The sequence below is a fragment of the Delphinus delphis genome, chromosome 16 (genome assembly GCF_949987515.2).
Source record: "Delphinus delphis chromosome 16, mDelDel1.2, whole genome shotgun sequence".
Classification (NCBI taxonomy): Eukaryota; Metazoa; Chordata; class Mammalia; order Artiodactyla; family Delphinidae; genus Delphinus; species Delphinus delphis.
Genome location: NC_082698.1, coordinates 23,634,653 through 23,650,590, shown reverse-complemented (window position 1 = coordinate 23,650,590; position 15,938 = coordinate 23,634,653). Strand labels below are relative to the sequence as shown.

Here is a 15,938-nt window from a genome sequence, read left to right as displayed (position 1 = left end):
CATGTAATGAACTTGATCATCTTCAACAAAGTCTATGTGTTAATGAACCAACTCTAATCCTCCCTTTCTCCTGCTTCAAATCTTGTGTCAGCTTTGTACTTCCTTCAGGGTAGAACTTCGGTGTGCCGTACAGAACCCCTTATGATGTGGCCACTGTCTATCCTCACCTCCCTCAGAGGAATATTGCCTTCAGGTTATTCCAAGTTCCATACATTCCCTTGAATACTCCACCTGTCTCTCACCTGTAAGCCTTTGTTCACCGTTTTCAGTACGTCTATTGTAGTCCTTAGTCAAGTTCACGAAAGGCCACCTGAGTCTGTGATGTCTCCACCACCAGATGGGCATATTCTTGAGGTCAGGTTCCACGTTTTGTTCCTGTCTGTATTTATATATGGTGTTTGGCACATCGCAAATGCTTAATAACATAGGTGTTTCTGTAATGAATGAAGTTACATTAGGCCCGAATTATAAGAAAATGTTTCAATAACACGGAAGTATTTTTACTATTGTTCACCTAGGAAGTCATAGGTTTAGATTTTCAAAAAGCAACCATGATTCTCCCTAGTGACTCTATTGGGAGGATGTAGGGGCAGTGTTGTTTATAATTGTTTCAATAAGGAAGTGACACATGCTTTGGAGTTAAATTAGGGTAGCAAGATGAAAGAAATAAGCTTTATTGTCATTCAGATTCCTATAGGACCATTTTTAACTAATGATGCTTTTCTTTGTTCTGGAAGACTTAATATTCTCATTATTGGTTGACCCCTATTCAACTCTAAGACCTATTAGGAGACAGGGCACATAGTTCAGAGTTTTTCAAAAAGTGATTCCCTAGATTGCATGCACTAGAATCATCTGGAGGGCTTGCTCAGGTGGCAGAATCTAAGACTCCACAACCAGACATAATGAATCAGAATCTCAGGCATTGGGACCCATGAGTCTGCATGCTGTTAGGATCGCCAGGTCATTTTGATACACACCGAGTATACCCCCACTGGTAAGGAGTTTAACCTCTTTATTCAGATAGTCTTAGGTTCAAATCTTAGTAATATAATTTATTAGCTAAGTGACTTTGATAAATTAAGGATTTCTCAAGTGGACATCCCGTAATTCTATATACTAGAGAGTAGTCTCTCATCCTGGAGCCTGGAATACCTGCTCACCAGGTAACATAGTCCCAGTGCAGGTCTAAACTAAGATGCACTCACAGCAAATCTGGCTGCCTCTGATGCTGACCATGCCCCAGTGTTTGAAGTTGTTTTTTCCCCCCTCACTTCTTTTACATTAGTTTAGTCTAAAATAACTTAGCTCATTCATTTTTATGACCAAAACATCTGGGGAAAGCCAGGCATTTCTGTTGCATTTTTAACAGGTAAAGTGAATTAAATCCATATTTCCTGCAGCTGCTATTTCCCCTCCTACTGGGTTCTTGGGCTTTCATTCCACCCCACACAGCATGACTTCCTCACATGTTTTTTTTTTTTTTTTTGCGGTACGCGGGCCTCTCACCGCTGTGGCCTCTCCCGTTGCGGAGCACAGACTCCGGACGCGCAGGCTCAGCGGCCATGGCTCATGGGCCCAGCCGCTCCACAGCATGTGGGATCCTCCCGTACCGGGGCACGAACCCATGTCCCCTGCATCAGCAGGCGGACTCTCAACCACTGCGCCACCAGGGAAGCCCCATCACATGGTTTTTAAGAGTAAGCCTTATTTCCATTTTCAGGCACCTCAGCAGGAACCTGTAATTCTACAAGGTGTGAAAGCACAAATGAGCAAATGAGGTCTCAGTCAAGGTGACCTAGGGAGTCCAAGGCTAGAGGCTGAGATCTGACAGAGAATCTCCAATGAAAGATCCAGAGCTCACTTTCTCACTTTTGCCCCCTCCCAGCTGTCCAGATGAGTTTGCTTCTTTGTACAATTGGCATGGAGGAGCTCTGCGTGGTTCTGACATTAGAGACATTGCTGCCTCCTTTTTTGGCGAAACCATTTCTGGGAAGGGTTGTCAAATAAGGTGAAGGCTAGATCCACCCTAGTTATTTACTTACTGTCACTCCACTTGCCTGTGTCCCTATTACCAGTGCTTTTGGCCACAGTGACAAGGGTGCCTCTCTTTTTGCTTTCCTGGGACGATATTATTCTTTGGCATATACACCTGTATAGTTATACATGTTTAAAATTGCTTTTATTCAGTCCGATATCTATCCAGGCTAACATTTCTTCCTGACAGTGTAAGATCCTTAGGTAATGACTTGAGTTTGTGGTAATCTTTGTACAGTGCCTAGCCACATATGCAAACTGGCTTTTAAAACCGATTTTGAATTCTGAACTATTAGATTTAATTTTAGAAATGACCCAGTCCAGGAATACAAACTAAAGTGACTTCAGGGACCAAGAAGTTAACAGTAATATATAAGGGCAGATCATAGATATGTAGGGCTAAGACTCCAATGAGTGCTGACTCTACCTAAAATACTACATTTTCAGGTATTTGATAGAGGTTATGGTCAAACCAAACAATTGTGATTCATATTCATTTCATGGGTCATTGGTTTGCAACTTCTGATTTAGGGGCTGTATATACAAATAGTTAGAAGCTAACAATTAGGTGAGAGTCATATCACAGAGGTTCAAAACATGGTTCGGCTACTTAACGAGTTACGTAACCTGAAGCAAGTTGGTAAACCTCTGCGTGCCTTAGTTGACTCCTCTGTAAAACAGGAATAATCATACTGCCTCCATTGTAGAATTATTGGATTTTTTAAATTGAAATAATACATTTAGATGACTTACAATGTGCCCAGATGTTAGCTATTTTTATTGGTAGCCCAACCTCTTCACTCTTTCAGTGAGAAAATGGAAGCTCAGGGAAACTGACACATCCAATATCATACAGCTGATTTGTAGCAGAGCTTATATTATGACCCAGAACACTAAATTCTAGAGTGAGTATCCTTACCTGTATATCTGTGGTTTTCAAACATTACTGTATTAGCAGCAGAACCCCCCTCACCTTTTACTCCTAAAATATTACACAGAACTCCAGGACATAACAGATCTCAGTAGTGCTGCTCTGTTTCCAGCAGAGTTGGAAGCCCAGAGCCCCACCCATCGGCTATGCCTCTGTGCCGCCTTTCTTGCCATCCCCATCTGAAGATTCCAAAAAAAGGCATGAAAACCGTTACCCTAAAAAGTTTGAAATCATAAATGAAGATCTAATGAAGGGATAGGACCTGTCATTTTTGCACGTGTGGGTTTCCTCTTGCAAGGTTGTATGTCTCCGTTAGCAAAGACCAACTTTCAGTTATAAAAATAAAAAATGAAAGTGGGGGCTTCCCTGTTGGTGCGGTGGTTGAGAATCTGCCTGTTAATGCAGGGGACACGGGTTTGAGCCCTGGTCTGGGAGGATCTCACATGCCGCAGAGCAACCAGGCCTGTGAGCCACAACTACTGAGCCTGTGCGTCTGGAGCCTGTGCTCTGCAACGAGAGAGGCCGCGACAGTGAGAGGCCTGTGCACCGCGATGAAGAGTGGCCCCCACTTGCCACAACTAGAGAAAGCCCTCGCACAGAAACGAAGACCCAACACAGCAAAAATAAATTAATTAATTAATAAACTCCTACCCCTAACATCTAAATAAATAAGTGAAAGTGGATAAATCCCTTGAAGCCATGGAAAATCATACCCACCAAAGCCCCTTACACCCATCTTCCTGTCACTTAGCAAGTAACAGAAATCATGAAGCTCATAATTTATAGCCTTGGCCTGACACAGAATTGTTTAACATTGCCTATAACTCAAGCTTTTTCTCAACCGTTTCGTAAGTCATGGTGATTACTCTGGGTCTCAATGGGCAAGGAGATATGAAGATCTGCTGCCTTACAGGCCTTCCATCTTCTTATAGGACATGCACATCATTAGTACCAATGAGAACCAAGTGTTCGCAGCTGTCCAGGAATGGAACCAGAATGACACGTACAACCTCTACATCTCAGACACACGTGGGATCTACTTCACCCTGGCCATGGAGAACATCAAGAGCAGCAGAGGTCTGATGGGAAACATCATTATTGAATTGTATGAGGTATGTAGCCAAGATTTCATGAATTTTGACAGTATGAACACAAGCATTGGAGTCAGATAGTCCTGAATTCAGATCTCAGCTGTACACTTAGCAGTTGTAACTTTGGGAAAGGGACTTACCTTCTCAATTCCCTCACCTGTAAAATGGGGATAAAATATTGATCTAATGAGATTGTTGTGAGAATGAGGGATAATGTTTGTAAAGCATCTAGTGTGGTGGTTGACTTAATAAGCCTTCAACAAATGGGAGCTAAAGTCAATGTCTTACGTGTATGAGCAGAATTACAGCCCAGAAATGAAGGTACTTGACTTCAGTGATCTCTTAAGTACTTTTTTCAAGTCTGTGCTTCTTTTTATGAGATCTGGGTGGAGGGATTAGTGCTATTTATATACCTTAAATTATTTGGAAAATCATGTTTTGTGAACAACTTTATAGGAGAGGAAAGCAAATATCACTGGTAGGAGTGAGGGTTTCCCTGAAATGCTGCCAGATGCCAACACCTGTGCATAGAGAAGAACTGGCTGTGATTTACATCTTTTTTTTTTTTTTTTTGGCCGTACGCGGGCCTCTCACTGTCGTGGCCTCTCCCGTTGCGGAGCACAGGTTCCGGACGCGCAGGCTCAGCGGCCATGGCTCACGGGACCAGCCGCTCCGCGGCATGTGGGATCTTCCCAGACCGGGGCACGAACCCGCATCCCCTGCATCGGCAGGCGGACTCTCAACCACTGCGCCACCAGGGAAGCCCACATCTTTTTTTTAATATGATCACCTTTATTGAGTTTCCACTTATATTGAATTTTTTTAGTGTGACCACCAGTTAAAGAATAATTTATCTAGGAAACCAAGTGATTCCATTTAGGGACTAGATTTAAAAAAAAAAGAAACTAATTGTTTCAGTGACCCTAATGATACACTGCTTGTTTATACCTCTAGTGTGTGAGCTTTCGCAGTGAAAGAACTTGAGTGACCACTTCAACTAGATGGATTGATTTGAGCAAAGGAGGCGTGTCTCATTATCCAACATTTACTAGTGACTTGTGGTCAGACCCCACAGGCTGCGCTGGTGGAGGTCATTCATTCACAGCAGGACAGCCTGTTGTGGGCGGTAGCCTCAGATGGTATGGCTGAGCTACTCCATCATGAGTTTTCCTCTTCGAGGGGCGGGAGTGCCTGTCAGAGCAGAGAGATCAACACATGGCCTTCTGCTTGACAGTGGTCTCTTCTGAGCAGTGCATGTCAGAGTGCCCGCATCCCTACTCTGGTATCTAAGTTGGCTGCTCAGTTACTAAGAGTGGTGGAAACATATAAGATTCCAGTTATTTTATTAGGTAGAAGTCATGGAGTGAATGCAGGTACATTAAAAAGAAGGAGAGAAGTGAATGTCAGGGTGGAAATACCCTGATTTTCTAGGACGTAGACAAGTGCTGAAATAATTCCCTTAGCAACAAGGTCCCAGCTTCGGAAATGACCTAGATTTCTTCCTAAAGTTGTAAAGACTAGTAGAGATGACTAGGAGTGTAAATGGCTTTGGGAAGCTTACATTTTCATGCCTCTAATCACACCAGGAGGCAGAAATATACCTTTGTTATTGGGCAGTAGATCACAGCTGTGGGAAGGTTTGTATGAATGTTCCCAGGAGTGAGGCCATTCCTGTTTGCACAAGTAAGCCTGTAGAGGTAAGAGGATTATTCATGCTCCTGTGGTCAGAGCCCAGTAGGAGAGGTGGACATTGCTGCAGATGACCTTTCAGCTGAGAAATTCCTGTTTCTCTGACTCTATTGATATGGTGGGTGAGTTTGCCACTGTGCAGTTCCTTTCCTAAAACAGGGTGCCTGAAACTCCTTGGTCATTTAGAACAGTGAGACATTCTGATCTGAAGTGACACATGAATCAAAATGAAGAATGTGCCAAGATACATATAATTTTTTTTTGTCTTTCTGAAGTCAGTCTTTTTTGGGGAAAAAAATACATGGTGTCATCGCACCTACAGAGAAGCAAGATACACTAGGCAAGGCAACTTCCCTAAAACCAATTCTGTTGACCTTGTTCTCCATTCATTTTTATCAAGGTTGATCCTGCCCCTGCATTGTGTTCCAGACTATGAGGAAAGCAGGAAAGACAAGGGTTCTTACCCTCAGGGAGCTTGCAGTCTAGTTTGTTGGGCTTTGAAGGGGTCAGTAAACAAAGTTCCTCTTTTACCTGCCGAAGAATGAAACCATTTGAGACAGAAACAAAGGGTGAGACAAAAGGAGATCAAATGTCAGCTTTATTGCTTTGAAAAGCATGTAGGAGGAAATGGTCTTGCTAATACTGCTCCCCAGAATTGAACTCATCCATCCAGTCACAGGCAGAAGTAGTGAATCAAAAGCTCTCCCATGGGACATGGGGAGAGGGAAGGGTAAGCTGGGACAAAATAAGAGAGTGGCATGGACATATATACACTACCAAATGTAAAATCGATAGCTAGTGGGAAGCGGCTGCATAGCACAGGGAGATCAGCTCGGTGCTTTGTGACCACCTAGCGGGGTGGGATAGGGAGGGTGAGAGGGAGATGCATGAGGGAGGGGATATGGGGATATATGTATATGTACAGCTGACCCACTTCGTTATAAAAACAGAAACTAACACACCATTGTAAAGCAATTATACTCCAATAAAGATGTTTAAAAAAAAAATAAAAAGCTCTCCCATGGAAGCCTGTCTCTGTAACACCACAGCATTGTGGTGCAGAGGATGTGATCTTTGCAGGCAGATCCCCAAAATAGTTGAGTTCGGGATGTGCTGTAAAAGACCAGTTCTTTTTCTCAATGTTACCAATCCGGTTATCAGTACTTTTGCCCTGGGGAGGAAGAGGTGAAGAAGTGGAAGGCATTCCAAATGTCAAGAATGGCATAAGCCCAGAGTCGGACAGGCAGTGTAGATCTGTAAGTCCGTGAGCTAGCCAGTCTAATTGCGTAGAATAGATGGTTGTCAGGGACAAGAACGAGTGCTGCATAAGTAGTTGGGGTTCAGATTCTAGAAGGCATTTAATACCAAGGGAATAAATTATATCCTGACACTATCTAGACCATGACCATATTGAAGGTTTTTAGAGGGTGATGCTGCTTTGCACCTGGGTGTACATTCTGTGATTTGGAGATTAAGCCCAATCTAATTGGTCTCTAGGGGTCATTAGACTTTAACCTTCTTCACTGGAGATTCTCACAGAAACTGAGATTGTGTACCATATGGCCAGTTAGCAAAGAGACTATAATTTTTGTGGACTCTGAATGCCCTTGAGTAATACAGCCGGAAGAAACAGTGAGCTTTCGTGTTCCATTCAGCTAAAGTAACACACTTTCATGAAATGTATTTTGCCTGATGAGGCTGGTACGTGAGATGCAAAATCTCCTGGAAAGACGTAAGTGACTCTAGTAGGGTAGTGATCACAGTCTGACTTGTATTAGGGGTGCGATTCCTGCATGTTCACTAAGAGGAAGATTAATTCTAACTTGATGAATTTGGGGAGACTTGCCGATGAGTAGGTTTAAATGATGACCTGCTAGAGCATGGGAGAAAGGCATGCCTAGTAAAGTCCAGCATAAGAAGAGAACCAGAGTCTGATGAGTAGAGGTCCATTTTCCTAGAATGTCGAATGACCCTGGAGAATAGTGGGGGTAAAGGCTATGAAGATGCTAGTAAAGAGCTTGACTGAAGAGTCGGGCGTTTATTCTCTGGGCTGGTATTTCTCTCTGTTTTCCCTTACATCTAGCAAATGATAATTGTATGCGCGAGGTAGTGCCTATGCCAAGTTAATGTAAAGCTTTATATTACAATGTGACAGGGTGTTACCTCTGTTTGCCCTTGTCTGAAATGTCTGAGATGCCTTTAGTTAACACAGATGTGAGGTGGCTTGAGCTGACCACAGCTGATTAAAGCTACTACTGTGTCATTCTGTCTTCCACGTGGACCTCTCAAGCCTCTTCTTGACATTGGAAAGGGGACAAAGAAAGTGAGAATTTATTTGAGAAGTACACCTTGTAGGTCTTGGCACTGAGAGACCTTGCAGACCAAGGGGATCAACCCCACCCAACTCCCTAAAATCTAAGGCAAGGCATTGTTCATTTCCTGGTCTGTTGGAGCAGTTTCCTGCTGAAGAGGGAGTCTCTTGTGCTCTGTCCAATCCCTTCATCAGAGTGCAGTCTTGTCATGGCTGTAATTACATAATCAGGGGAGAAAATAATTCTTGAAGGCCAAATAATGATCTCTTCTTTAAGGTAACAGAGCCATTCCATCAAAACAAGGCTGGTGTTGACAATGAATACAGTTCATTATGTGTGTTCACCATTATTCTTATGACACTCTTTTCATACAGAGCTCTGTTGTGGTTTTTTCACATCTCTAACTATAAACTGCATTTCTTCCTAGGTGTTCTCCACTGGTAAATCAGGTAACAAATGTTCTTTGCAACACTTTCAGTCATATTGTAGAAACATTCTCTGAGCTGCTGCGTTTTCTTCAATATTTTCCTGGATTAAGCATCCAACTTGTAACTCTGTATGATACTAACAACAGCATACCAGGTAATGCCTTAAACTGACATTGTCGAGTAAATATATAACAAGCTACATGCGCATTTTAAAATCAAGAGAAAAAAGTAAAAAGAAACAGGTGAAATTAATTGTAATATTATACTTTATTTAACCAAAATATCCAAAATACTGTCATTTAAGTATATGCTCAGTATGAAAAATTACTAATGAGATATTTTATAATTTTTGTCATACTGAGTCTACAGTATCCTGGGTATATTTTACACTTCTCAAGCATCTCAATTCATATGCTAAATTTTCACCAGAAATACTTGATCAGCATTTATATTTCATAAAATTTACAGTAGAAAAGGTAGATTGACATATCCAAGTTATTCCAAGCATACTTAAAAGTTGGCCAATAACTGGATCAGGTATCAGTTTTTTTAAAATTTCAGTTTAAATTGGTTAAAACTAAATAAAATTAAAAGTCAGTTTCTTAGTCCCACTGACCCCATTTCAAGTTCTCAGTAGCCCTATGTGGCTAGTGGCTATGGTATTGGACAGCACAACCCTTAATGATATATATACTCTTTCTTATTTATCTATTACAGTAACTCCTTGTGGGAGATACCATTCCCTATTGTGCCTATGAGAGTACAGAGGTGCAGAGAGTTTGGTAACTCGGCTCAGATCACACAGCTAGTAAAGGGTGATGCTGTGTTTGAACCAACCCATGTCAATTTGACCAAAAAGCCCAGGCTCTTCCTATTATACATTTTTTTCACATTCATTTTTTTTATTGAGGTGTAATTTATGTACGGTAAAATTTACCCTTTTTGGTTCTATGAGTTTTGACAGAGGTATGTGCATCTACCACCATAATCGAGATATAGAACATTGAACATATAAGGTATTGTCTCACGACATTCCCTCTTATGGCCTTTTTTTTTTTTTTTTGTGGTACGCGGGCCTCTCACTATTGTGGCCTCTCCCCTTGTGGAGCACAGGCTCCGGACGCGCAGGCTCAGCGGCCATGGCTCACGGGCCCAGCCGCTCCGCGGCATGTGGGATCTTCCCAGACCGGGGCACGAGCCCATGTCCCCTGCATCGGCAGGCGGACTCTCAACCACTGCGCCACCAGGGAAGCCCCTATGGCCTTTTTGTAGTCATCTTCCTCCCACCAAAAGTCACTGGCAAACCAATCTGATTTCGCTCTGTCCCTCCAGTTTTATTTTTTTCTACATTTTCATATGAATGCAAAAAAGGGAGTCTTTTGAGTCTAGCTTCTTTCACATAGTACATTGAGATTCACACATGTTGTTGAATATCAAGAGATGTTCCTTTGAGTAATACTGCATTGCCTGGGTGTATCCTCGTTTGTTTATTCATTCACCAGTTGAAGGTCATTCAAGGTGTTTCCAGTTCTGTGTGATCATGAATAAAATTTCTATAAACATTTATGTGAACGTAAGTGTTTCTTTCTCGTGGGTAAATACATAGGAGTGAATTGCTAGATTGAATCTCAGCGTATGTTTATAAAAAGCCAGCAAACCATTTCTTAAGTGGCAGCATCATTTTGTATCCCCACCAGAGATGTATGCGAGTTCTAGTTGCTTCACGTCTTTAACAACAGTTGGTATTATCAGTTGTGTGTGTGTGTGTGAGTGTGTGTGTGCACACACGTGTGTTTAGACATTCTTTTAGGGTCCTATTGGCACCTCATTAGTTTCGTTTAAATTTCCTAATGACTAATTATCATGAGCTCACTATACTTGGATGCATACAATGAAACTCTGAGCCATCCTTAGTGTTCTGGCCTCTTTGCTCATCTTATTGATGTTTTATTGCTTTCCGTGTCTCTAGTGCCTGCCCTCCACCCACTGCTTTATCATGACCTTACATTACCCTTCTTTGGACAGATGGACGGCTACTTATAGACCCCGTGGGGACATTTTCCCCAACTGACCTTCATCGGCCCCTCACAACAGGTCCAACTCTAGGGACAGCCCAAGGCAAACCATGGTAATTGCTTTTCTCAGCAGAGCCCTGGCTTCCTTGTCCTGAGGGCATGGGGGTGAGCGACAGATGATTATGCCACCTGGACTCAGTGCTCTGCCAAGGGGCTGCTGTCAGTGTCCCTTTGCACCTCAAATTGATTCCCAGAGGGAAAGTGGGCCATGCAGGCCTGGGACCTTGTACTACCCTCTTCTCTGGGGACCACCTTACAAGCTGGTACCTTTCTCCTTGAACTCTTGGGGCTAAGAGCAGCAGCTGTGCTGCTGATTTCAAACCACAGTGGGAAGAAGCATGTTTTTAAGTTGATCAGATTCCAAATACCTCCTTGGATGGAGAAGAGTTAGAATGTGTGTTTCATTCCCCGGTTCCTTTACGTTGCATGTAGTGAAGGTAAGTAGTGTTTCATGGAACTTCTGTGTCAGATATGTGTGTAGCTGTGTGTGTACACATACATGCATATATGGGTATGAGTCTACTGGGCGCCAACAGAAATGTATTTCATACTTGGATTGCAATCGAAAAGTTTGAAAGCTATTGGCCTAAGATACAGAAAACAAAGTGCCCTCCAAGCTTATAGTCCATTTACACAAGAGATGAAGCCAAGAAGCAATTCAGCAATAATGTAAGGGCTTTGAACAATCCACATACAAGTGGGAAGTGTTTTATCTTTTTCTTTCCCCCAGACAGGCAGACAGGACTGAGATTGCTCTGGCATTAGGTGCAACTGCAGGAGAAACACCTTCAGAGGTGCAGATGGGTTCCTTCAGAATCTCTCCTTCTATATATTTTCAGTCTCCATTCTCCTGATTTTGCTCTCAGACTATGTGAGGCACACAGAAAATAGCCGTCTGAGTGGTGGAGTTCTTAGTGGGAATATGGTCATATAATATTGGCATATTATATTTTCCAAACACGCTCATCCAGAGAACACGAGAAGCAGCTAAGTGGCTAGTAATTCACGCTAGAATGTATTGAGCTAGGAGGCAGGGGATGATGGTGACAGACAGAAGTCTGATTCTGACCTGTATATGTTCTAGAAATTCGATATCAAGGCCCTGGGTACATGTTGGGGGCAGGGGGCTGGCTTAGGGGGAAGAGTTCTATGGAATCATTATCTGGTGCTCCATCAGAAAAGACACCAGCTCTGTGTCTAAAGAGAATAGCAAAGGGCCCCCATCAGGCAGAAGGTTCTAAGGAAACACAGATTCCATTTTCTGTGAGGAATTATTGGTAATTGGTTGGAGAGAAACAACTTTGCAGTTGGTTTTAAAGACCGAGGTGATCTGAGGGCCTCACAGCCCTTGACTGAGTGTGTAAGGTGCCGGCCTTCATGAAATGGCACTGACTTTAAGCAGCAGGGAGGGTACCTCCAGGGAAGGGCATAACTCTGACAACGCTGCCCCTCTCCCCACCTTGGCTTCTGTCCTTACCCACCCTCTGTTCACATTAGGAAGCTAATCAGTTCCATCACTGGCCTTTTGTCAAATTCCCCTGGTGGTGTCCTTCCCAGATAACACTGTTCTCCTCCTGACATCCTCTGTCCATTTTTGTAGTTCTTTGTTGTTTTGTATTTGGGTTGGCATTCTCTATTCTCTTTCAAGGCCAGTCAGGTTACTTAAAAAAAAAGAAAAGCACTTCTCATTTCATCAGGTAAATTATGTCATTAAAAGAACTCACTTCTGTGAAATTCCTTCCTTTTGTTCCCACTGGCATCCTCTCAGAACTGCAGTAAACCTCAATTCATGATGACCCTCAAATAATGGGGATAAGTACAGTTAAAATTTTGAGATATCTGAGTGTAATCCAGAAAACCTGCCATTCTACCTCTTATTTATATATATTTAAACAATTTGAATTACGTTTCCTTTGGAAAATCCTGGCACTTGAACCAGAAGTCAAAGGAATGTTTCCTTGACATAGATTGCTGTCATTCTAAATATCTCTTCTGATTGCCCAGATGTAGGCATAGAAGAAATAAAAGTGAGTCAGATCTGTACTTACTCTCGAACGCTTCTGGATCATAAATGTCCTCATTCTCTGGCTACTTGTTTTGTGGCGATACTCTTCTTCCTTCAGAACATCAAGGGCGTGCAAATCCCAATACATCGGAACTCTCGTGGGCTCTCCATTATCTGTTGTATCCTTTGCCAGCTGACTGAGAACAGAAAGGAAGGGAAGGGCTCTTTCAAAATGACCATTGGCTGAGACCCAAGATAATGTGGGAATTATCCAAAGTCACCCAGTGAGCTGGTGGCACAGCCAGTGACAGGGGCCAGGTCGCCAAGCTGGGTCACCTGCCCCCAAATATCCACCTCACTCTTAATCAGGACACCTGGACTTCTCCCATTACAGATTATACCTTGATGCCTTGAAAACCTGTCGACGAGCCCCTCCTGAGCAAAATCCCATGTTCTCTGTTTTTATTTATTTATTTTAAATTTTTATTGAAGTATAGTTGATTTACAATGTTTTAAGTGTACAGCGAAGTGATTCAGTTATACATATATATGTATGTCTATATACATATATATAATCTTTTTCAGATTCTTTTCCATTATAGGTTATTACAAGATACTGAATATAGTTCCCTGTGCTCCACAGCAGGTCTTTGTTGTTTATCTATTTTATATATGGTAGCCTGTATCTGTTAATCCCAAATGTTCTCTAGAAGGAGTAACTCCTTCAGTTGTTATCAACCACTCCCACCCCAGAGGGAATGTTGATAGTTAATTAAGGATAAAGCCCTCTGAACAAAGTGCAGAGACCTGTAGGGTAGGGCAAAGCAGATGAATAATAGGGAAGTGGGACATCTGGTTTGTGGGGATGGAGGGAGCAGAGATGAACTTAAACTTCTTTTGGAGACCACGTGGCACGTGACATTTCTCACCATGTTCCTCCTCTTTTCCTCTGTCGTACCTCCACACGCTGTGGAAAATGCTGGGGCTTCTCCCAGGGCCTCTCCAAAACTATAGGCATTTTGGCCCAACATTGTTCTCCATCTCTCGCCCTTTTTCCTAGGTAGCAGGTATCAAAGGGATATTCCTGGCAAACAAGAAGGTGGATGACCAAGTGAAGACCTACATCACTTACAACAAGGGCAGGGATTGGCGCCTCCTGCAAGCTCCAGACGTGGACCTGAGAGGAAGCCCAGTACACTGCCTGCTGGTCAGTCCCCCGGTCTCATGTGAGACCACAGGGCAGGCTGGTTACCTGGGGATGCTCCAGCGGGGGCTTTCTTCCATCAAGGAGGGCTTAGGATCTTTTCTGGTGCTGAGCAGGGATGGCCTACAGGTCCCAGGGCATTGACCTGTGGACTCAGACTGCCATGTCACTTGGATGGAAAGTTCAGTTGAATTCCACAAACCTTTACTGAGAATATACTATGTGCTCCAACTCCTAGGAAGATAAAGAAACATCTTTATCTTTCTTATCTAAAGAAAGAGCCTGTGCCCAAGGGTCCCAGACAGAGCTCAGTAGTGGTAAATACCTATTAGCTGATGCTGGTATGATATGATAAGTGCTTGATGGTGGGAAAGGTAAGCAAAATTTGCCTTGGAAGCCCAAGGAATGTCAGGCTGGTATGTCCACATGGGACAGAGTTAATCTCTCAGCATTCCCAGGGTTCCAGCTGTATGGAATATTGGGGTAGGCACCATGGAGGTGCAACTCCATGTGAGGAGGGAAGACAGATAATTAACAGTGAAATTCACAACTCTCAGTGCCCTCACAAAGAGGACCTATTTGAGAAAATTTTCTAAGGTCCCAGAAATGGTTATGTTTCCCCTTCGCAAAAAAAGTTGCCTTTTGCAACTTACTGAACATTCTAGACGTTATGTGAAAAACTGGGAATATAGTGGTAAATAGGATTAACGGGGCCTTTCCCCTTTTGTAGTTTTCAGTCCAGCTCCATGCTTCTGATTTGGGGTACTAGGAAGGTCAGAGACAGGTGCCTGCCTGTATGCAAGAACTGGTCACAGCAAGAATTTTCTTTCCCCAAACCTTACCCATGGATTCATCTTATTACCTAATTTTCTCCTTTCCCCGATTTCACAATTCGTTTATTTTTATTTATTATATGGTGTCTATAAATCCCTAATCCTTTTCAAGAAACTCAAAAAGGGATAAATAAGTAACTGAATAAAGAACACAAACTTATGCGTTTCAAATAATGGCTTCAAACATTTTAAGTAAAATTCAAAGTAAAATTATAAACAGGAACCAAATACATAAAGCAGAAACAGGGACCATCTGGTTGAAGAAGAGGGTAGAGGGCCTGAGACTGTCTCACTTACTTCCCCACTTTGCTGCTCCCAGTGGCCCGTTAGGACTCCAAGAAGCAGAGCATGATGGCCAAGGCCAGTGATGGGAGAAGATCAGTGTCATCCTGTGGGAAGGAATGGTCTGGGAGGCTTCATAAGGCTGACCATGAACTGGACCTTGATGGATGGGGTAGGGGTGAGGAAGAGAGGGGAAGCCTACAATTGTGACAGGAACAGGGACGGGATGGGGCCTATGAATGGTGCTCAGGGCAGCTTCTGATGTGAACATATCAGCTGCTCAGGGAGAGATGACTTGTGCCCCAAACTAAGTGAGTGGCTCACATCCAATCCTTGCTGTTTCTGGAAGCTGAACACCTGGGAGCCCCATATCTGGTGGGGCAGGGGTGCATGTCAGGAGCTTCCTGGAATGAAGCCACTTTCTCCTCCTCTATTTTAGCCCTTCTGCTCCCTACATCTACACTTGCAGATCTCTGAAAATCCATATTCCTCAGGGAGAATCTCCAGCAAGGAGACGGCTCCAGGGCTCGTGGTGGCCACAGGTAAGGAAGACATTCCCTGGGCTTCTTCCTCACTGAGGGCTTCTGGAATATGTTACGACCTCTGTGGAATCATTTGAGCATCAGATAAAAGCTATGGGCACTCTTCCCAGAAAACAGGCAAGCTCTGTGGGACTCCAAGGCCAATCTAATCACCCAGTAAAAGAGCTCCAGACACTTGCAACTTTTGGTAAATGCAACATCTCACATGGTCACAGGGCAGTACCCTGTGCTTAGCAAGAGGCCAGGGTTCCTCTCCAAGTAAACTGATAGATCAGAAAGGTTGTTTGTAATAGGGAATTCTCACTTTAAGAAAACGTGATACATGAACTTCCTAGCTCACCAAGTATGAGTTGGGGTAGTTTTCTTTTTGCACAGAGGATTCTTTACAAAGGGTTTCACCCCAGGGCTGTTTTTAATCAGGAGGTCTCTGGTGCATGTAAAGGTTTGTTTACACATGAGTAACCCGCTTGGCTGACAGCCTGGGGGAAAGGGCAGAAAAACTCCAATTT

At 43.2% G+C, this 15,938-nt stretch overlaps 1 protein-coding gene across 1 annotated transcript in view; it reads left to right on the top strand.

The window, feature by feature from the left end:
- Positions 1 to 15,938, top strand: part of SORCS3 (sortilin related VPS10 domain containing receptor 3) — a 576,395-nt gene that overhangs the window by 470,802 nt on the left and 89,655 nt on the right. The window contains exons 9-11 of the mRNA XM_060033570.1: positions 3,901 to 4,080; positions 13,629 to 13,775; positions 15,327 to 15,429. Of these exons, the coding sequence (XP_059889553.1) occupies positions 3,901 to 4,080; positions 13,629 to 13,775; positions 15,327 to 15,429 (430 nt within the window). The remainder of the gene's footprint in view (positions 1 to 3,900; positions 4,081 to 13,628; positions 13,776 to 15,326; positions 15,430 to 15,938) is intronic.